This window comes from Hippocampus zosterae, chromosome 11 (genome assembly GCF_025434085.1).
Source record: "Hippocampus zosterae strain Florida chromosome 11, ASM2543408v3, whole genome shotgun sequence".
Taxonomy (NCBI): Eukaryota; Metazoa; Chordata; class Actinopteri; order Syngnathiformes; family Syngnathidae; genus Hippocampus; species Hippocampus zosterae.
The window spans coordinates 5,164,456-5,187,712 of record NC_067461.1 but is presented as its reverse complement, the minus strand read 5'-3'; the positions used below and the strand labels follow the sequence as shown (position 1 = coordinate 5,187,712).

General features: G+C 43.4%; 1 protein-coding gene across 4 annotated transcripts in view; it reads left to right on the top strand.

Moving 5' to 3' along the window:
* Nucleotides 1–23,257, top strand: part of LOC127610106 (protocadherin-15-like) — a 211,857-nt gene that overhangs the window by 164,200 nt on the left and 24,400 nt on the right. For all 4 annotated transcript variants that reach the window (XM_052079848.1, XM_052079846.1, XM_052079845.1 and 1 more), the window contains 3 exons: nt 15,078–15,187; nt 16,556–16,696; nt 22,662–22,789. In XM_052079848.1, coding sequence (XP_051935808.1) covers nt 15,078–15,187; nt 16,556–16,696; nt 22,662–22,789 — 379 coding nt within the window. The remainder of the gene's footprint in view (nt 1–15,077; nt 15,188–16,555; nt 16,697–22,661; nt 22,790–23,257) is intronic.

The following is a 23,257-nucleotide window of genomic DNA, read 5'->3' as shown; positions in this document are numbered from 1 at the left end:
CCTCCCTGTGTGGAGTTTGCATGTTCTCCCCGGGCCTGCGTGGGTTTTCTCCGGGTGCTCCGGTTTCCTCCCACATTCCAAAAATATGCATGACAGGCTGATTGAACACTCTATATTGTCCCTAGGTGTGAGTGTGAGCGTGGATGGTTGTTCGTCTATGTGTGCCCTGCGATTGGCTGGCAACCGATTCAGGGTGTCCCCCGCCTACTGCCCGGAGACGGCTGGGATGGGCTCCAGCACCCCCCGCGACCCTAGTGAGGATCAAGCGGTACGGAAGATGAATGAATGAATGAATGAATGTTACCAGAGGAGTGCCCAATTTATGTCAGCGGCACCTCCGGCGAGATTCAGCTTGTTAGCGAGAGAATAATGTCTCCCTGTGGGCGAGCCCTCCGGGTGCCGAATGATTTAGTCGGCCGCTATAAAACATGCAGTCCGCTGTGTGTGTTTGCGCGATGTCACGGTGCATCGCCATCCAGGCCGCTCCTGTGGTGTGTCAGGCTGACCCGGTGGTTAATAGTCATGATGATATTGATATTGATGTTGTGAAGGGGGGTGGGGAGGCAACATGCGCAACGAGAGCTGCACAGCAGTCTTGATTTCTGGCAGCCATTTTAGTTTTTGTCTTATTCTTTTGGAAGAAAATTCCGGATTCGTCAGGGTGATGTTTATTGGCATCTCTTTATCGGTGGAGTAAAGGAAAACTCAAAAAGGTTCTCTTATCAGTAGGATGAATAATTCATCTACATTTAATGAGAATTTATTATAATTAAATGTTGTAGCACATGAAGAAAATGGAATGACCTTCACTATCAAAATAGCAGCACAAAAATAAAATACAAGAACTTTAAATCACACGGGTGGCCCAATCATCAAGTGATTAGCGCGTCGACCTCACAGTGTAGAGGTCGTGGGTTCGATCCCGGCTCCCGGTCTTCTTCCTGCGCGGGTTTTCTGCGGGTACCCCGGTTTCCTCCCGTATTCCAAGAACATGCATGGCAGGCTGATTGAACACTCTTAATTGTCCCTGGGTGTGATTTTGAGTGCGACTGGTTGTTCATCTCGGTGTGCCCTGCGATTGGCTGGCAACCAGTTCAGGGTGTCCCCTGTACTGGTTGCCAGCCAGAAGACAACTTGAATTAGGCTCCAACATGCCCCGCGACCTTTGTGAGGATAAAGCGGATCAAAAAATGGATGGATGGATATAATCACACGGTGAGCGCTAATTAGCACACATATTGTGCATCCAACAAAATGGATCGCTAACGATGAGTAAAATGCAGGGTGCAAAATCTCTAATATTTACAGCTTGCACAGCACATAGACAACTCACATGTCCATAACATACCACCAAAAAAAAAAAAAAAAACAAAAAACAATGGAGCAATGAGAGAGATTTTTCAAGCAAGTAATACAGTCCCTATTTTTCGAGTGCGCCAGCTAAAGACAAACCTGTTTGTTGCACACCCCTTGCTGTACACAAAGTGTTATCTAGCTTCAAAAAAAACCCCTACCACTGTTATTTCTTATTTTCTTGATAACTTAAATTCGTCACTAATAATAATAGTAATAATAACAATCAATAAATAAGTGCTGAAAGTGTCTTGTGACTGTCACTCTCCGTTTCTTGCCCCACTTTTAATCAGCGGCGTACATGTAGCTCACTCATTGGTAGAAGTTTGACTCACAGCACAAATATAAAAAATATATACAGTATATATATATATTCCAAGCGACGGCTCATTAAAAAAAAAAAAAAGATCATATTTTTCAATTCTGGCTCATTACTCGTCCGCATTCCCAGGCTCTCTGCAGGTACTTAAAAACTATTGAATTCGATTTTACCACAAGTGCAGCCCTAATTATCCTTAAAAATGACCCCCGAACATTAAATCCATTGTTCAAGAGTCTTGAAAATGCCAGACCCAATAAACAACTTTTTGAAAACTTTGTAATTACTCTGCAATCACCGTACAACAAAAACGTGTGAAACGTGTTTTACAGCCTCGTGGCCGCATTAGTGAATGAGGGCTGTTAAATTTGATCGATGCGGCCTTAAAAAAACGATTTGTGAAAAGTCATAAATGTGTCTTCCCCAAAGCTGCAGGTACCTGGATTATTTTTTACTCCTGGAATAATGTATGAGTACATCACATGTTTACGTCTTTATACATTCATCTTCCGAGCCGCTGGGGTGCTGGAGCTGGAGCTTATCCCAGCCGTCTTCGGGCATTAGGCGGGGGACACCCTGAATCGGTTGCCAGCCAATCGCAGGGCACACAGAAACAAACAACCCTCCGCACTCACACTCACACCTAGGGACAATTTAGAGCGTCCAATCAGCCTGCCTTGCATGTTTTTGGAATGTGGGAGGAAACCGGAGCACCCGGAGAAAACCCACGCAGGCCCGGGGAGAACATGCAAACTCCACACAGGGAGGCCGGAGCTGGAATCGAACCCGGTACCTCTGCACTGTGAAGCCGACGTGCTAACCACTGGACTACTGGGCCGCCCACGTCTTTATACATTTTTCATTATTATGATTTTTTTTGTTTTCGTCAGTTTTTCCCAATGTTTTTCTTTGCTACTTTTGCATGTGCAAAAAAACAAACAATAAAAAAAAGTGTGTTTGTGGCACACGGACGCCTAATTTAGTTGCCGTCTCGCATTCAACCTGAACTGTGAGGCAGGTATGCTAAGCACCGAGTGTCCAACCGGCTGCCGTTTGCAGAAACATTTTCATAAATTGACAGATTTAAGATTTACATTTTCCGGAAGCCCCAACTGTTCATATACATGCAACATAAAAGTCCATTTCCCGTATTATGTGCCCTTAAAATGCCGACGTGTAGCTTTTAGAGCACATGCAGCAAAATTGCATCCTTTTTCCCCCCCCCTGCCTCCTCACTAATATTCGTCACAATAAAAATCAGCTAAAAAGAGAGAAGTCGTGAATTATTCTAAATTGCGTGATAAAATATGCCTCGCCAGAATTATGACAGCGCAGCAGAGCTCATTTCCCCTCAGCTACCATAGACGAGAAGTCATCCCAAGTTTCGTGCAAGTTTATCTCCATTTTACCGACGCAAAGAGGCGGTTAATATTTTAAATATAATAAGTAACGATAATTCACGCGATAAAGTGAAAATTGTGGAAGAATATCCCCAAATGGTTTTATCCACCCTTCCTGCATTATTTATTTCCGAACTCTCCGCATTTCCATACAAGATTACATTTACATTTCCTCATAATGCTGTTCATTATTCTCATTCTTTTTATGTATTTGGTCGGCCGGAGTGAATTACGGGTGCGGGCAGGAATCTACCTCGCCAGACTTAAGACGTATAATCTTCGTGTGGAATCAGAAATGTACTTTGGATAGCTCATGTTATATTTTAATCAGCTGGACAGCTAAGTAACATTTTCCTATTTAGGATTTTTTTTTTTTTTTTTTTTTGCTGCTTGTATTATTTTTTTTCCCCTCTACATGTACAATTTTATCATCATTTCTTAGTATTGCGATATGCCTCATTTGTATACTTCAACTGTTGGAGACACCAAATCTTTGCTTGAAAGCATCTGTTTGAGGAAAGGTGACTTTTGGTTATCTAAGCAATTTTTATTTTTTATTTTTTCTCTTGTGAGCATTGAGAAAGCTGCTTGATATTCAACCGCAAAATGTTTTTTTTTTCTTTTGGCTTTCACATCAAAATGATTGAAGATTGTCAACTTTATAAAGCAAGTGAACTTGTCTCATTTCTAAAGCGGTTTGACTCTCTTCAAATTTGTCTGGATCGTTCTCGCCCTTTGTTTTCATTAACCCTTTCAGGGACAGCGGTCACGACAGTGGACGGCTTATCGTGTTACAGGGTGCATGAACGTATCTCAACAAATGCACGGATTTAAAAGAGCTATTTTGGATGTTAGGCTGTGATTCTCATTCTTTAAGTGTAGGTAAATAGAAAAAAAAGCGTCACGCGTTATGAATACGCAGACACTCTGGAGACGTACTAATTTCATACCAAAAAAAAAAAAAAATTCCCAAATCTTGAGTGTTTCTTGTTTGGTTTGGCTATTTCCAGCTATCAATCATGGTCCCACTCGTACTGCCATCTGGGACCTTTTGTGTCACTCTACCATTTGCCCTCCAGCAGTCCGAAATTGCTTTGTAATTGAGTGGAATATTTTATTAACGCCAACACTACAACATTTTTTTTTTTAAAGGTCACTGTGCTAATTGAGGTGCAGAAGGTGTAGAAACTGGTCGAGTTGGGGGGGGAGGGGGGGGGAGCTGGGGAGAGATTTACCACAGTTTCATGAAAAGCCATTTGAGCATTTATTTGTTTTCTTTGATATCCATCGTAAGGCCCACCTACTAAGCAAGACTCATTTGTCTTCACTACTAAGGCAATTCAATGTACTGGTAGAACAACTTTGGTTGTCCTTGTAGAACAGCTATGTGCAAAGTCCGGCCCGGGGGCCAAATCCGGCCCGCGGTCGAATTTCATCCGGCCCTCGGGCCCTGTCATAAAATCAGTGCCGTCTGGCCCGCAGGTTGGGCGCAATGGAACACTGCTTCCCTCTAGTGGCTAAATGAGTAATGGCATTCACTAAATGAGTAATAGCATTTAGACACTAGAGGGCATCACTCACGAGTTAACAAGACATCACTCCGTGTTTATATTGACTGATACGTCATATTTCAAATGATCCTTGCAGTTGTGGATATGTGTATTGCTTGTTCATTTCTCTGTTGTTCGAGTCAAAGGTTTTTTGACTATTGAAAAGTCATGGTGATACATTTTATGTTTCAAATCAATCAATTTGCACTCAGGAGACTTCTGTTTAAGAAAAAGTCAAGTGAATAAGCAGTTGCATGTGATATACCTGTTTCAAATGAACCAAAAGAAATTCTTATTCATTCATTCATTCATTCATTCATTCATTCATTCATTCATTTCATTCATCTTATGAGCCGCTTGATCCTCACTCGGGTCGCGGGCGGTGCTGATATGATATATGACACCCTGAATCGGTTGCCAGCCAATCGCAAAGAAATTCTTAAGATTGTTGAAATTAAAATAAAAATGGAAATGTGAAACAGACTGGCTTACTAAAATTTGTTGAACAATATTGTTGTTCAATGTAAAGAATGTCAGCCAAGGTCGGCCCCCCGACATTTTACCACATAAAATCTGGCCCCTTTGGCAAAAAGTTTGGACACCCCTGTTGTAGAATGAACGTGCCTGACTTGTAATATTTTGACTATTGTCAGTTGTGGCTCATTATCACACAATTATGCTATTCTGCCGCAATGACACTCCGGTAGAAGCAGATTCTATCACGTGTATACTCGATATCTAAAAAGGCGGCATGTACTGCTGACTGGCCGTAGGTATATTACGGCAGATTCTCCGTTGTTTATAGGTATTCTTGTGGTGAATGAATGAAGAAGCCTGAAAGCAGTTCAGAATCAATGGTGATCTCATAACGTGACAAAAACAAAAAAAAGTAAAGAAAATGCATCATCCGCACTGGAGATGCTGGTTATGAAACGCTTTAATGTGTTCAAATCGCTAGCTATTTGTTTTTATGGTCGAATATGGCTGAAACAATTGTACCCTGACCATCATCGCGGGCCAGATGGAACATACTGCTGATACGGAGGGAGGCGCCTTGGAGTTTTTAATGCTCCAGGCCCTCATTTGTGCTATCTCATTTGTGCGCAAAAAGTTAAGATACTCGCACTCAACTCAGATCGTGAAGAGCTACTCCTCGCTTACTGTCAAACTAAATGAAAACAGAGAATGACACCTTGTGCTTTTAAAACCACGTGAATTTGCCATAGCATAATGCTAACACAAAGCGGCAAATGCAATAGAAGGGCAACTGAATAGCATAGCAAAAAGATATTCAAGCAATGAATAAAAACACTCGCAGGCATTCTTTATCCTCTGCAAAGAACAACGAACATTACTGCGACTTACTGAGTAGCTGAGACTGTTTCCATGTATATCGAAAAGTCTGTATTATACTGCCCCCATCTGGTGAAGATGGATAAAAAAGGCAAAATTGGATTAATTCCTTTACGTTCTATTGAAATATATCTTTACTGTGGTTGTATAAAAGTACAATATCACGGGGTGCGAGTTTTCATATTAAAACCACATTTGAAGCAGCCTTTTGTTGGCTTTTGATATCCGTGTGCGACGAGTGTGGTCACAGACTGCGTGAAACTCCCAAGGCGCCGCCATATTGAGTGCCTGTCATTTGTTTTTATGTTTCTCCCTATAAAAAGGCATTGCTGCAGAAATCGCAAAGATGTACTCATCCCTCTCCTCCTTCCTGAGCTGCCGTCAGTTTTGATTGCTTGAGCTGAAAATTCTCTCAACAGCAGAAGTCAAGCTCGTCGGTCTCCGAGCAAACGTGCTGACACCGTACCGAGTTTGCCATAACAACAAACCCTGTCATACGTTATGTGGCTGAAGAGTCATTCAGATCGTCCGCTTCTTACAATAATTACTTCACCGTGTCGGATCGCGTTAGCAAGGGCCATATGTGTGCGCGTTCACGACGATATGGAGCAGAGAGGCTTGACACAGTAAAACGCTCCCCCCCCCCCACCTCCCATTGCGCGTGGCAAAGTTTGTACGCCTCTGCCTCGTCTCGTAAGCGTCACGCAGCCATTGGGCCCGAGGCGAGCGCGCTTGGCTGACACCTGTGTGCCGCCCGCGCTTTTCTCGGCGTGTCGTGTTGACACCAGGACTCTCTGCCGCCACTTGTAGACATGTCTTACGTGTGTGTGTGTGTGTGCGTGTGTGTGCGTGTGTGTGTGTGTGTGTGTGTGTGTGTGTGTGTGTGTGTGTGTGTGCGGTTTATTGCTATATATATTGTATATATATACAGTATATACATTCATTCATCTTCCGAGCCGCTTGATCCTCACTAGGGTCGCGGGGGTGCTGGAGCCTATCCCAGCTGTCTTCGGGCAGTAGGCGGGGGACACCCTGAATCGGTTTCCAGCCAATCGCAGGGCACACCGAAACGAACAACCATTCGCACTCACACTCACACCTAGGGACAATTTAGAGTGTTCAATTAGCCTGCCACGCATGTTTTTGGAATGTGGGAGGAAACCGGAGCACCCGGAGAAAACCCACGCAAGCCCGGGGAGAACATGCAAACTCCACACAGGGAGGCCGGAGCTGGAATCGAACCCGGTACCTCTGCACTGTGAAGCCGACGTGCTAACCACTGGACTACCGGGCCGCCCCAGTATATACATATATTATTTTACTCATCTTCTTTTATCTATATATGTATATTGCGCGTCGTCCCGCACGCGGTCTGTCCTTCCGTCTGTCCCTTTTCAAAACGTACCTACTTTACCGCGCCGCTGCGCGCCGCCACTGCGCCGCTCAGGCAGTGTCTCACTACGATCGCGCGGGCATCTTAGCGAAAAAATGTTGTCTACCCACAAGCATTGCAATGAAATTGTTAGTTATTTAGTAGAGCTAAACATCTCTTTATTTTCGCGATAAGCAATGAAGATGAACAAAAAGTTGAACCAAGCAACAACACTTTTGTGGGCCGAAGGCCCACCTTACCAGCCTTCCGCAGGAACTAGCTGATGAGCCGCCGGGAGGGCGGCGAACCAGCTAGTTTCAATATAAAAGGACTAAAACGTGACTTTGGGTCTCGCAAAGCCACATTGCAGTTGGAATTGCAGTGGCGCTTAGTGATGAGGGATTAGGGGCATGTTGGCAAGTGCCCCACCAGATGCGACAACTCAATTTGATTTCATTTCAAAACAATCCAAATTTGTGGTACCTTGACCTATGAATGCCCACATTTTTCTGAATTAGTTTTTTATTCGCCACTTAAAATCATTTTATCAAAACTATTTTGCTTGCTATTTTGTTTTATTCAATTAAAAATGAAGGTACCCTGTGAATTCTGGCCAGCAAAACTAATCTTAACAATTCTGTGAGTACAAAGTTGAAGCCTTCAAGATTGTTGTTGTTGTTGTTTTTTATTTATAAAGCAACTACAACAACAAGAAGGCCATATTAATTTTAAAAAATCTTGCCTCTTCGGTTCAGTGCATTGCTGTTGATGAAATATCTGAACAGAATAATACAAAACCCTGAAGTTTTTGTGCTTTGGGATGGTTGTATCGCGATAAGAATGATTAAAAAAAAAAAACTCCACTGTTCAAGTGTACACCAGCTCACTTTCTTTCCTGCAAAAGAGATGTTTTTCTCATCCCCCTTGTTATATATGAAACATCTCTCCAGAAATCTCTCTACCTGGACCTGTCTCTTGGTGTTTTGTAGCAGCTTAGAGCCCCTCCAACAGAAGGACTTTGTCAGGACTTGATAAGAGCTTGGCTTCCTCCTGGCAGCAGCAGCACGCCGAGGCCCTTCCATTTGCTCGCTATACACACACACACAGCTTCTCATATCCTGTCAAAGAATAGGAAATGGGGGTGGAGGGGATAGTGTCATTTGGTCAGCACCCCTCGCACCAAAGATTATGCTGTGTTGTCGCAATGATGAGAACGCCTCCCTCAAAGGATTCCGGGAACGCGGCCGGCATCCGGTTGCTCGTCTAATCTCGACCGTTGTTAAAGCTCCGTACTTTTAGCCAATTTGCGTTTTGCCGCCTTCAAAACAACAAGCGGGAGAACTCCCAAGCCTGTTATAATATTTTCGGAAAGTAATGCGGCGTGACATTTGATTGGAGCTCACGTTCTCCTCGGATGCGTCCCCAATGCGCTTCTCTGACTGCGGCTATTTTTAGCTCCGATCAATCAGGTGGCAGCCACTAACGATTTAATTGTCACGTTATCAAAGACGGATTGAGTATAAGGGGGGGGGGGGTCACTTCTCTTAACGCAAGTGCCGTCAAACCTCATTACGACGTACCTCGAGGGACATAACACATCTGACAACATTTCCAAGAAAATGGCCCCCGACTACCATGTATAATAACAGTACGAACATATAATCCGGTATTAACATGTCATTTACAAATACGTGTATGCGGTCTGAAGAAAACATTCCGTCAGCAAATGGAAAAGTGGCTTCTCCGTTTCAGGATGTGCGAGGACTCATTATCACCAAAGGAGGACAAGGTGTCCCAAACGAAGCATTCCAAACACGTAGCAAAAAAAAAGAGAAAAACACAAGATTAACAAGCTAGGCTAGCAGCTAAGATAATATAAAAGAACAGCAAAACATCAGAATAAGTGCTTAGGTGGTCTCGTTATCTTTTCATGGCAGAGCATAATCGGCTATGAGCAGCTCAGCGGCTACGCACGGACATTCGAAAGCCCGAAATGGAAAACTATGTTAGCGTATCGGTTAGCAAGGATGGCTAAAAGTATATTAGTGCAATAAATCCTGTAACTCTCAGCTGTTATTTGTTGTTCGTCTACACTTTAATTTGGGGTTTTGAGTTCAATCAGCGTTCTCCAAATGACATTATATCTTTGTTTTTCTTTTGACATCAAAGCGTTGATCAAAATTAGCTTTGCTGTTAGCCGCTCGGAAACGCTTACATTATAATTTTCGCACTGATGTTTATGTCGCCCTGTGTACCATTATTGTGAAGGCGTCCACCTTGTTGCTTCTAAAACAACATTACGAGCAGTATGGATGTCATCTATAAAGGAAGGAATAGCAGCTGTTCGACTGCCACAATGTTGTCAGGGGAGCAGCTAGCTAACAAAAAAGTTGGGAGTTTGGCTTTCGGGTGAAAATTCAGAATGAACCTCGAATGTGGATTAACTTTTACAGGTCAACCGAACCTTTTCTAAACTTTTAAATGCACACTAACCAACTATTGGATATTTCAGCACGCTTTGCATAGCTTGCTGCTCCTTAATGAGGAGCCCAACGGCAAAGTTCACGTTTGTTGCAACCGTGAATGGACCAACGCACTTCCAGGTTCCGTTACAGTTGCTATTTTAACATGGGGGGGTGGAAGGGGGAGCCATGGTGGCAATCTGCAGGCTCCAACGGAGATCGACTGGAAAAGTCACAAGCGGGCTTTCTTGGAAATGCCGCAGAAATAGACTTGTTCCCTACCGGGGAATAAAATTACTTGCGGAATTACTCTGAAAACAAAGTTCCTCCCCGCTACGATCTCTCGCTTCATATCGATTAGGCTCTCGACTTCAAGCCACGTTCATTTTCGGCTCAATAAAAAGCAATAAATACTCATTTATAACTAAAGCTGCCCCCCCGCATGATGATAGGTTGGGGGGGGGGGTGACATCTTACCTGCGTTTGCCTCGAGTGCTGAGTTCAACCCATCGTGTGGTCTTGCCCGGACACCCTGTTACGCTACGCTGACTGATTTGCGTCTCGTCGTCTCATCTCGGGCGCTCTTTTCGATTCTGCCGTTTCAACGGTGCTCTATCGTTGAAAAGTTTGACATGCGACGCACTGTGAAAAATCTCCGGAGTGTCTGTCCAAGTTTTTAAATGCCTGCGTATGGTATAACCAAACTTTTTGCCAAGAGGGCCAGATTTTATGTGGTAAAATTTCGGGGGGCCGACCTTGGCTGACATTCTTTACATTGAACAACAATATTGTTCAGCAAATTTTAGTAAGCCAGTCTGTTTCACATTTCCATTTTTATTTTAATTTCAACAATCTTAAGAATTTCTTTTGGTTCATTTGAAACAGGTATATCACATGCAACTGCTTATTCACTTGACTTTTTCTTAAACAGAAGTCTCCTGAGTGCAAATTGATTGATTTGAAACATAAAATGTATCACCATGACTTTTCAATAATCACAAAACCTTTGACTCGAACAACAGGGAAATGAACAAGCAATACACATCCACAACTGCAAGGATCATTTGAAATATGACATATCGGTCAATATAAACACGGAGTGATATCTTGTTAACTCGTGAGTGATGCCCCCTAGTGTCTAAATGCTATTACTCATTTAGTGAATGCTATTACTCATTTAGCCACTAGAGGGAAGCAGTACTCTCTGAAACATCACTCACCAGTCTACGAGACCTCAGTCAATGCAACACGTGTTCCATTGCGCCCAACCTGCGGGCCAGACGGCACTGATTTTATGACAGGGGCCGAGGGCCGGATGAAATTCCGGCCCGCGGGCCAAATTCGGCCCGCGGGCCGGACTTTGGACATGCCTGGTATAACATGACGGTAACAAAAGCCGTACTCAGATTTAGCATGAGACGGAAGGGTGTGATTTAACTTTTAATTTGTGGAGTGGGTGTATGCTGTTTAGTTTGGTCGCCTTGGCTCCTCCAGCCGCCTTTGTCAAACAACATCTGGAGAGCAAGGTTGAGTGAAGCAAGGGTGGCATCGCGCCATTCATTTGCAGTTCGGACACCTCCTGCTTTTGGATTGAGTCTCTCAATCTCCAAGTCTCGAATAACGCCACAAAAACGTTGCCAAATTTGCTGTTTGTGTTTGTTGGAAAAATAGTCGGTGGGTCACAAATGAGATTAGCATGAGACACAACCGCGCCCCCTAAAATGGCAGAATTCCATTTTCTGCCATTTTAGGCCACTTTTTCTGCCACTTCTGCCACATGTGTGGTCAGAAGTGTTCTTTATGTTTTAGCAAAGCACATCAGCAATGTTTTTTTTTAATTTTTATTTCATTCATTTTAAGATGCGAACTCTAAATTGTGTTGAAAAGGGGCATTATATGTCTCGGGCACATATTTCCAGATTTACCCAACATGCTGAATGAATAATGATCAAGAGTGAGTCATCTTGAGTTTGCCTTCAGAGCTGATTGGTATTTTACAGCTTAAGCATTTATGCAAGGCCTCACAGCAAACCAATTTCCTACTGAAAGGAGTACAGTGCATCGGAAAAAGACACACAAGAGTTAAAAAGGGGGTGGGGGGTGGATAAATGACATTGCTTCAGTGCTCGCCGGAGAACAAAACATAATCTTTTAGACAGTTGGCAGGTGGAACAGCCGCAATGTGTTTACCTGCCGCAAAGTTTTCACAACAAAAAAGGGATGAAGGAAGTCATCAGAAAGTTCCGAAACAATCTCTATCCATCCCGCAGTCTCCGAGAGACAAACCCCCCCCCCCTCCACAAGGACACGGCAGTGAATAATATCAGAGGCCCGCCAGAATCATACAGCAGACCGTTTGTTTCACCCCGTGCTACCAAATGAATGAAATTGATGTGCTCGCATAATATATTGCCCTGTTATTGGCGTGTGAATAATGTGCTGTTTGGATAATATAAATGACTTGCATTTCCCGCTCGGTGCACCATTGGGCCCCAACATTGAATAATTGCTGCTTGGCATCCAGGGACGGGATGGAGTGACGCGCGCCTCTGTCATAATGGCAGTCGGCTTATGAATGTTGCCTTGACATGATGAGATGACGTGGAACGCTGTCGGAAATAAGCCCGGACATGAGTGTGATTATATTTAATACGTTTGACTGATATAAATGATTTTCATCCCGGTATCTCATGTTCAATTTATGAGACTTTTGACATACATCAGGCAACAGAAAAAACACATTTTGACAGTCGTACGCAGTCTCGATCAGAGGCTAAGGATGCTAAGTGCTAATGAATGAAGGTAGCCAGTTTGTGTGAACAGTGTCTTGAAATAAGCATAGCCCGATCTTTCTACTGTGCTGTTGGTTCACTAAAAGCACAATTCTGAACAGTTTTATCAACACTGACGCTAACACATTATGATGTAAAGTGCGACCCATCAACATCAGAGCATGGCAATGGCAGAGAGGCTGTTATTTCTTCAAACCTACAGTGTCATATCATCAAGGTGTGACCCCATTATATTATATTATACCAGGATGGCTAACTGGGGTCCCAACTGGACCACCAATGACAGGCGCTGTATTCCAACATAAAAATGCACGTATGTTGCCGTACAGAAGTAAACATTTGATAAATGATGCGACGAGGCAACTAAGCTAATACCCGCTAATAGCTATCCGATCCGTCTTCTGGGCTTTCCAGGCTGGTCCACCCATGGCGGGGACTCTTATTTTAAAAGATACAAATGCTACTTTTATGTATGGAAATATGTATGTTGTTGTTGTTGTACAGATGTAAACGCACATTCCATAGAAAGATATGACAAGGAAACTAGGCTAATACCCACTAATAGCTAACTCAACCTAGCTAACCAATCAGTGTTTATAGAGATGTCCTTTCTGGTACACCAGTGGCAGGGATTCCTTTCTAAAATTAAAAATGCTCTATTTGAATGTGGAAAATAGGATCTTTGTTATACAGGAATCATTTTGCAATGCATCAAATAAACTAAACTAATACCTGCTAAGCAGTGACTGAACTGTTTGTTATGAGGCGTCCTTGCTGGTCCATCAGTATTATCGGGTTGAAAAAAAGAACAACACCCCCCCTCCCGACACATGAACAGTATTTAAGATTTAGCAGACCTGTCATCTGTTAAGATGAACTACATCGCCCTTGAGCCTTGTAGAGTCGAGGAAATAAACAGCCACTGTATGAGTAGTGTTAGCATTGAGGCTAGCACAACACACACTGAGAGGTATCCTGGCTGGTCCACCGAAATTCTACACAGACTACAACAAGATGTTGTTCTGATCAATTCTGTCTTCCATCATTGGATGTGACAGCACCCCCCCCCCCCCCCCCCCGTCCAGATTTAAAGATTGTTTGTTTTAGTGTTCCATTTCATTAAAAAGAAAGGCATGTCAACCGTATACTGTTGGCAATGCAAACCGGAGGAAGCTCTTACCGTATGTTGCTCATGATGAAGACAGGCAGGGCCGTGTCACTGAAGGGTGAGCTGTGTGCATTCTGGGGCTGAATGTGTGCCATCACTGTGATTAACATTGAAGCCAATTTTAGATTTCCTTCACACCGAGGCGATCATTTGGGAGTTTAGCACTGATAAATGTTGAAAAAGGTGTAATTAGCGTTATTCATGCTGCTCTGCAAGGAGTTCTGGCCGGGGGATATTTTTCCATACGTTCTTTCAAACCTTCCTCCTCCTGAACGTCCCACCTGACCTGCCTTTTATCGCTGCATCTGCTCCATACTAATGTTTTTTTTTTCCCCACCCTGGTTGCATCTCCTTGGAGAGAACAAGCAGCCTCCATTATCAAACTCAAACTGCCTTTGTTGCAAATAACTGAACAGTAATTTGTGATTTCCCCAAAGTGAGTCATGTGCTTTAAAAGGAAAAAAAATGCTCATATCTATATAGATATAGATTGATAGATAAGCATGGTTTTGCGTTCATAAAAATATAATGAAATGTACAAACAAGTTGTATAATAATAATAATAATAATGTATATGAATATTTTTTTAAATGGACAGAGCCCATAGAATCATAGTAGCATTCAGTTATAGAATTTAAAAAAATCTAATGTAAATTGTAATCTTTTACATACAGCGATAACACTGTTCACTGTTCAAAAAAAATGTGCAGTATGAAAATTGAAATAAGAAATAACAAAGAAATATATGACTTATATGACTTATTATATTATCTAAATAAATAGAGGCCACATATAAATATAGGTCAATTAGGGATAAATTTAATAGCCCTAATAATAATAATATTATTATTATATATTATTAAATATAATATATATATATATATATATATTTAAAATAATATTTTAAATATTAATATTACATAAAGAAGAGCAATAACACCGCTCAATTACAGGCATGTGAAAATAATGTGATGAAAATGACTATGGTGAAGAATTTATTCGTATCAAAATGATCATGGAATGATGGCAGTAAAAAAAAAAAAAAGAAGAACATATTCCATCAAACTTTTTAATCCATACTGCATCCTGTTTACTGGAAATAAATCTAAGAAAGCTTGAAAGTCATGTTTATGCCAAGCGTACTGATCAGTGATGCTTTTTGAAACGTCTCCTTCATGAATCAAGGCATTGCAGTCCATCTTTTTTTTTTTTTAACCCACCAATGCTGATGTTTACTGGATTTGCGGCAGCATCATCGATCCCTAAAATCTTCACGTAATTCATCTTGGCATTGACGTGTCTCCGCAGGTTCCCACCCGTTAGCGAGCTGGCTCCGGTGGGTACGCCGATGGGGACCATTCTCGCCGCTGCTATCAACCAGACCATCTACTACTCCATCATGGCGGGAAATGATTTAGGTATCTTTCTATTGCCGCTGTCTTTGCTACATTCCGCTTGCAAACCACCGCAAGATGCATCAACATTTTATTTCAAATACTGCAGTGCCAGTGCGGCCACAAAGGCGGCATTCGCCGTGGAGAAGATCGGAAGAAATATCTTCGTAAGCAGTCGATTGATCGGTGTTTTCGGTGCACACTGAGCGAGTCTGAATTTCAAGTTCTGCCTTAGATCAAATCAGCACAGTAACAGGATCACATAAAGGACATGGCACATTCATTTCAAATTCTGTTGACTCTGTCTTAAATATAAAACTGCATTCACAATACAGGCGGCCCGGTATTCCAGTGGTTAGCACGTGGGCTTCACAGTGCAGAGGTACCGGGTTCGATTCCAGCTCCGGCCTCCCTGTGTGGAGTTTGCATGTTCTCCCCGGGCCTGCGTGGGTTTTCTCCGGGTGCTCCGGTTTCCTCCCACATTCCGAAAACATGCGTGGCAGGCTGATTGAACACTCTAAATTGTCCCTAGGTGTGAGTGTGAGCGTGGATTGTTGTTTGTCTATGTGTGCCCTGCGATTGCCTGGCAACCGGTTCAGGGTGTCCCCCGCCTACTGCCCGGAGACGGCTGGGATAGGCTCCAGCACCCCTGCGACCCTAGTGAGGATCAAGCGGCTCGGAAGATGAATGAATGAATGAATTCACAATACAGAGTCACGACAGCTGCTAAGTAGCAACTGGTCCGAAACTTCCCATCGGCAACTTACCGTGGAAGCAAGTTGCATACACAGAATTGTTTGTCCTTTGTCTGTCCTGGAGTGGAAAACAAAGCGGTGTCATGTTTGCAAACCCAGACTTCTCGCTTGTCACTTGGCAAAACCGGCCGAGCGTAATTAGTCCCCGTGAGAGCAGACAACCCGGCAGGTGTGTGAATTTAGTCGTGTTTCATTGCCGCGTTTTTATTTCTTTTTTTCACAAAACTTTTTTTTTGCTGTGAATTATATACGATACACTGCCGTTAGAATATTGATGACAGAAACATAACATATATATTTTAACGCTTTCAGGCATCATGTAACCCGATAACATGATCAGCTGTCCACTGTAGTGATCGCTGTCCCTGAAAGGGTTAAATGGGTGATGTAGAAGCTTGCGACCAACGTGCATCATGTCACATTAGTTAAGTTTTTTTCCCCCTTTGCAAGTAGGCAATACACACAAGTTGACAACGTTCAAAATTATTGCTAAAGTACGACTACTGAACCAAGGCGATACCTTTGTTTTTCTCACTCCCCGCCTCTGCCCGATTCACGATATAGATATATTTTTTGCCCGGTTTTGTTTTGTCCATTTCAGTTGGCCTCACACGCCCGCGCTCTTGTTTGCTTGCAGGACATTTCCGTGTGAACAACAGAACGGGCGTCATCTCCACCGCCAAGCCGCTGGACTATGAAAATGTGACCAGCTACGTCCTGAGGGTGCAGGCCGACTCGCTGCTGGTTGTCATGTCCAACTTGCGCGTCCCTTCGAAAAGTAAGAACCGTGTGTCTGGGAATGCGTTTGCATATGCGTGGGGCTGAAATCAAATCTTTTTTCTTCGATAGTCCTACAAGGATGAAACTACGATTGCCTGCCTAATAGGCTAAGCCAAGTAATTTTTGGCAAAATAATAAAACAAAGTGACCCCGACACAAACAATAACAATATTGCTTTGACGCCATTTGTTGGCCTCTTGGTGCCAAGGAACTGTTGAAGTTAGTTGAGGAACTTCATTGATATAGTGCAGATTTTCACCAGGTATGAAACATGCACGGATTCACTGTAGCAAAACTGATTTGAGTCCTATTGACGACTACAATGTACCTACGTTATAAGGGATCATTTTATAGATATAATTTAGATTATTGCCTATTACAGCGACAGCATCAGCAGAAATCGAAAAACTGACAAGTCTCTTGACTTCAAAGCGTATTCAGTCACTCATGAATCTCATGTAACAGACACAGCACTCCATCTTTTGATCACGAGTGACAAGCGACAGCTAGCCCTCCGGGCGACTTGCGCGGGAAGCTAAAGTAGCAGTCACACCAGTCACAGATGTAAATTAATTGTTTGTTCACACGCACAAAAAATTTTAAAAAATCTAATTGCCAAGAGCAATTGAATAAAAATAGCAACTCAACTCGCCACGCATCCTAATTTAGACGGCGCTTTCGCAACAGCTGCAGCCGTAACAAAAGGGCAACCTAGCAAAACAAAACGGTGCTCTCATCTGGCATCATCCTCAATTACAAACATTTTTTGTGCGGCCGTCGATTATATGCAGATTCAGTGGGGGGTGGAGGAGTGAGGGGGGGTTGTGTTTGCTGTACTGCACAAATTCAAAATGACCATCCGAGGCTAGTAAAAGTTTAATCATACCGATGCGATCTTTCTCTGCGACATCCTGCCAAATTTGATCAAAACGTGTCACAGTTTCTGCACTCGCAGATGATCTTTTCGCTGACACGTCGACGGTCTGCCATGATTACCTGTTTCCGTTTCCTTCAAACTAACCGGTTTCGGCGGGCGGATGACATACTTGACGTCTTTTTCCAGTCCACTCTGGCAGCTGCTTCTTGAAATGCAGCTTTGATGATCACTTGTCAGTCGGGCGTCTTTGTTCACCCGCATACATATTGGCTAATTTTGAATTTTGACTCTCGGCTTGGCATTCAAAATCGTGGAATTTTGACTCCTCGCGGGGTTGTTTATTTTCCAATAGTCAAAGTCAACTTTGCTGTCGTCAGAGGAACGCTGAAACCGCGCTGCTTGACGTCCGCATTTCAACCGGAATCCATCAACGGGTTCACAGTTTGCTAATGAAAGCTAATAGCGACACAAGTGTTCGAAACAAACGTTCCCCGAAGAATAATCGATGACCTCCTGTATGTTGCTTTGCCTCGGTTCATCTCTCAAATGCTAATCACGGGAATTACAGATCCGTAGATCAACAGTTCCGCAGATCCTCACGCTCGTGTCTTATCTGGCAGAGTCAAAGTTGCGAGCTTTCATCGTCGAGATACGTCCGCTGACATTTCGTCCTCTTTTGGCAAAGCACCATCAAACGGACGTATGAATATAATCGTGATCAGACGGCGGCAAACGCGTCTTTCTTCTTGTGAATGACTTTGACTTTGAATGGCTCTTTTTTTTTTTCTCCTCTGTAAAATCATTCAAAATCAAAACTGAAAGTACAATTTTAAGAGGCATCTTGACAGTCGTACATGGCGCTCTGCTCTACTGTATTTGATTCGGAGCAGTCGGATTTTCAGCTCAAAATAGGGGAAACTGCGCCAATCAAGTTGTATATACCGTTGATCACAGGTGTCAAACTTGAGGCCTGGGGGCCAGATCCAGCCCGCTAGGTCATGCCATGTGGCCCGCGAAAGCAAATCATGTGTCTACTTGCTATAAAATCTGTCCCAATTTGTCAAATTGTCATGTGTCGTGAATAACGTTGATATTTTGTGACACTGTTTACACTCACTTGTACAATAATTGAAAAAATTAATGTAATTGACCTGAACGATTTCAGAACTGGTAATCTCTTAATTTGTTGTGTACAAGTAATCATTTTGTGGTTTCACTGTCATAACGGCCCTCCGAGGGAAGACGTCGTAACTCCAAATTGGCCTGCGACTAAAATGAGTTTCATACCTCTGCCGTAGATCAATAATCACTCAGTTTAAGCTGTGACTGGGAAATGCAATAATCAACTTCAAGCCCGGTAGTCCAGTGGTTAGCACATCGGCTTCACAGTGCAGAGGTACCGGGTTCGATTCCAGCTCCGGCCTCCCTGTGTGGAGTTTGCATGTTCTCCCCGGGCTTGCGTGGGTTTTCTCCGGGTGCTCCGGTTTCCTCCCACATTCCAAAAACATGCATGGCAGGCTTATTGGACGCTCTAAATTGTCCCTAGGTGTGAGTGTGAGTGTGAATGGTTGTTCGTTTCTGTGTGCCCTGCGATTGGCTGGCAGCCGATTCAGGGTGTGCCCCGCCTACTGCCCGAAGACAGCTGGGGTAGGCTCCAGCACCCCCCGCGACCCTAGTGAGGATCAAGCGGCTCGGATGATGAATGAATGAACTTCAAATAGTGGTTTGTCTATGTGTCAGGAACGTGGTTGTCGGTCACGGTGATGTTTAATCCACAAAATCGGCCACTGCTAAACACACTGAGTTGTCTTACGTATAAAATGTGATGTCAATAAATACAATTATCTTGCCTTGTTAACAGAACGTATTTCTTTCGTATTTGCATGTATTTTATCGGTTTCAAATTTAATATTTCTGATTCTGTATTTTTTTATCAAGTACTGGTACTGGGGATAGGCTCCTACTCAAATATATTCGAAATCCTTGTACTTATCGGCGGTCCCAAGTGAGTACCTCTGTTAGTGATGCTGTGGGTTCCACTTTCTTATAAATCTGTGGTACCATCGCCACCATAAGGCAATTTGAAAAAGTTCCTGTGGAAACGCGTCAAAAGCCTTGGCGTTCGGTGGAGGCACAGACCAGCGACAGCCTTTGTGGTGAACACGCCGTTTTATGAAAGCAATTTGTTTACAACATCAATTTTTTACTGATGTTGAAGAGAGCTTCTTGTGGGCCTTTAAACCGGTAAAACTCCTGCACAGTGCATCATTTCCATTCGAAATCTTGGCGAGGACAGGTTGGAAAGAGGCAATGTTTCCATGAAGAAGGGGAGAGCAGGAGAGAAAGTCAATGGACCCTCATTGCGCATCCCCGAGGGTCCTTCCTCTCTGTCTCACAGCTTTTGTGGCTGTAATCTGATGTGCAGTCCGTGTGCGTCCAAATCCCCTGGCGCTCCCTGCGCTACAATGCAACATGACTTTACACTTTTGCATGCCAGAAGAAGACAAATGGGATATGACGGGGTTTTTTCCCCCCCCTAACCCAGACTGTAAAGGTGAATAGATTTTTGCCAGTGTACATAATTCAAGGCTTGAAAAACATCAAATTAGCATTGTGCGCCTTATTAAATCACACGCAATAGCAAAACTGAGTATCAAGCACCGAGAAGTCCCCAAAAAAAAAAGCTTTGCTGAGCTACTTCGCTTATGTCACCCACCATGGGTAGTCGGAAGTTGAGTCGTCGCTTGCCGCTACTTATGCTGTATCAGCTAGCTAATAACAAGCGTCGGTTGGCTACTGCTGCACACATTACAGAATTACTCCAAAGTCATTAATCATTGCCTCCGTGGTGGCGAGTAAGCTCCGTTTTCTGACAAATGTCATTCTGACGAAAGGAGGAGCCATGCTATGCTAATTGCCAAGCTAGCTTCAAATGGACACAGCTAGCGCGCCTCAGTTAAGTGCTTGTTCGTGTCCACTTTTCACAGATGTCTGGCCGTAACCGTGCGCTACGCTGTACGTCAGGCAGGAGGCGGGGCCTATGAGCTGAAAAGTATCAATAAATTAGTGTAAAATATTTTGTAGTTATTTGTTAATTTTCACAAGAGACTCCAAATAAAGTTGGTGATTTGCAAATTAGCATCGCAAAGAAAAAAATGCATTTGCATTTCCATTTAGTTCAACTGGAAAAGTTGATTGATTAACAAGCTTGGCAACAGACTTCATCAAATTCTTAACGATCGCTCAATTTGTTTGGGCTGACCGTCAAATAATTCTTTCCGTTATTTGCATTTTTTTTTTTAATGATGGCCTGTCGAAAGTTTTAGTTAGCGTAAAGTTTTCCAAGATGGATTAGAGTTACACCTCCGCTCGCCTCGGATGATATTTCATCATTTTGACGAGTTCAGTGAGAACTCAACATCCCCACTGTTTGCTCGGCGAATTTCAATTGTTGATTTCCTGATGTGCTTATTGGGGGCAAGAGGAGAGCCGGGGCTCCGCTCTGCATTTCTTGCGCGCGTAATGTCGTCATTGATCAAAGCAACTCGGCCTCATTATTGACTCTTAATGCCTTCGGATGAAACCAAACGAGCTCCTGGCGCTCGCGTGTGCTTAGAAGCAATCTCCAACTAAGATGAGAGCACGTCGCCGCTTGCCGCGGGCGGCCACCAATCTTTTTAACGGCTTAAGAACTATCTGAAGAAATACGGATGAAAATGACCACCGAATGGGAGGCACAGACTTGAGCTGCCACATGTTGACTTTTTAACGAGTCAAAACGGCAAAAGAAGCCTACGAAATTGAGAGAACACCCGTATGTCTTGATATTTATTTAGCATTTGTGAAACTTGTATTTAATCAGACAACATTGTTAACAATTGTGATTTTAATACAGGCACATTGATGATGTGGAATACTTTTTCTTAACATTGCACCCCCGCCACCCACCCACCCCCATGACATTTTCATAGTGCGCTCTATTCCACGTGGCGTAATATTCCGGCATTCGGGCACTTGTCATTTTAAGTGGCGGTCCAGCTGACGAGCGTGGCGAAATGAGAGTGACGCGAGCATTTTCACTTCAAATGGTGCAACGTTCGATCAACGGTGGTTCTGATTATCTTTCGGGACGTGTTGATTCAGCCGCCAGTGACGGGCGGCAGATGGGGGGCCCATCAGTGAGGGAGCGAGTAACCGATATGTCATGTCATGATGTCGGAAGACTTGCGCAAATGGGTGGCGTTGGTAGAATCAGAAAGTTTGGATACATTTCAACTGTTTATGACTCAACCTGACACCCCCTTGCCCAGTCCCCCAAATGTTTGTAAATGTGTGTTTCTAAAACGCCACAGTGAAACTCCTCTACAACGAAACCTACATGGTCAAAAATACCCCCTAGTGTGAAAAAATTTCATGCATGAAAGCCATTCCCACTTTTCTGCTCCCCCAACAACGAAAAGTCCCACCATTCCGTTATAGAAAAATCTTTTTCTCTCCTCTTGCCTCGCAACGAGATTCGCTACAACGAAAACAAGCCTTCCGCAAAAGTCTAATCCAACCTCAGCATGCCACGGCGACCTCTACTGCTTCGTTCGGAAACGGCAACAGCAATCACCACACTGGCTTATACATGCGCAGTAGTACAGGAAGTATTTATTTCAGACGCAGCACGTACTGCATGTTGCATTGCTAAAATGGCCACAAAATGGACCTTTGCATACCGAGGAGTTAAGAAAAGAAAAGCTTGAATGCTTGAAGATGGGATAAAGGTAATAAAAATGAAAGATGGAGGAAGCAAAATAAGATATTCCGCAAGAAATTGATGGAAGTGAAAGTAAATGCTGATCGTAAAATTTCGCAATTTCTTTCCCTTTTTCTCTTTCTACACTGGCTATATGAAGCGCCAAATAAGTGTATGCTCATACTTATGCACTATTGGAATAAAAATAAAAAGTACACATATACGTTTTGTATGTGCGTTCGTGTTATAAAGTTCACAACAGTGAAAAGTCCCCTGTTGTGAAACATTTCTTGCTGCAAACATGATTTCGTTGTAGAGGAGTTTCACTGTATTGTCTTGTCGCAGCCAACACGGCCAAGGTGTTCCTGGATGTGCGCGATGAGAACGACCACCCTCCCGTCTTCACCAGGAAGCTTTACATAGGCGGCGTGACCGAGGACACCAAGATCTTCAGTTCCGTGCTCAAGATAGTGGTGAGGAAAAATATTCGCTTTCCCATCAGCGTGCCTTCAAACCCGCTGCTACGCTTACCCGGCCTTCGGCCCTTCTGTGCAGTTTTCTGTCCACCCGCACATCACCCGTAACACAATTTGCCTCACTGTCATTCCCTTCGATGTCCTGCTCATAGAGGAGTGGCTGGACATCTTGCCTTGCCATCAAGACGACTTGTCTTTGGCACACAAAACATGCGGCATACAGTCTACATTATGCGTATCGTGTTTTTGATGGTAGGCTAAAGCAAACAAATAGCATCGGCGCAACACATGTAGACAAAACATAATAGAACATTTTTACTGCAGTTTACGGACAGTTTGCGATTGGCAGATTCATGTTCGAGCCAGATATCTGTTACACTGCCCCCATGTGGCCAAGGCGTACACACCAGAGGGAACAGCACAATGGCCATTGAAAAATGTGGCAAAAACGATTAAACGCTTTAC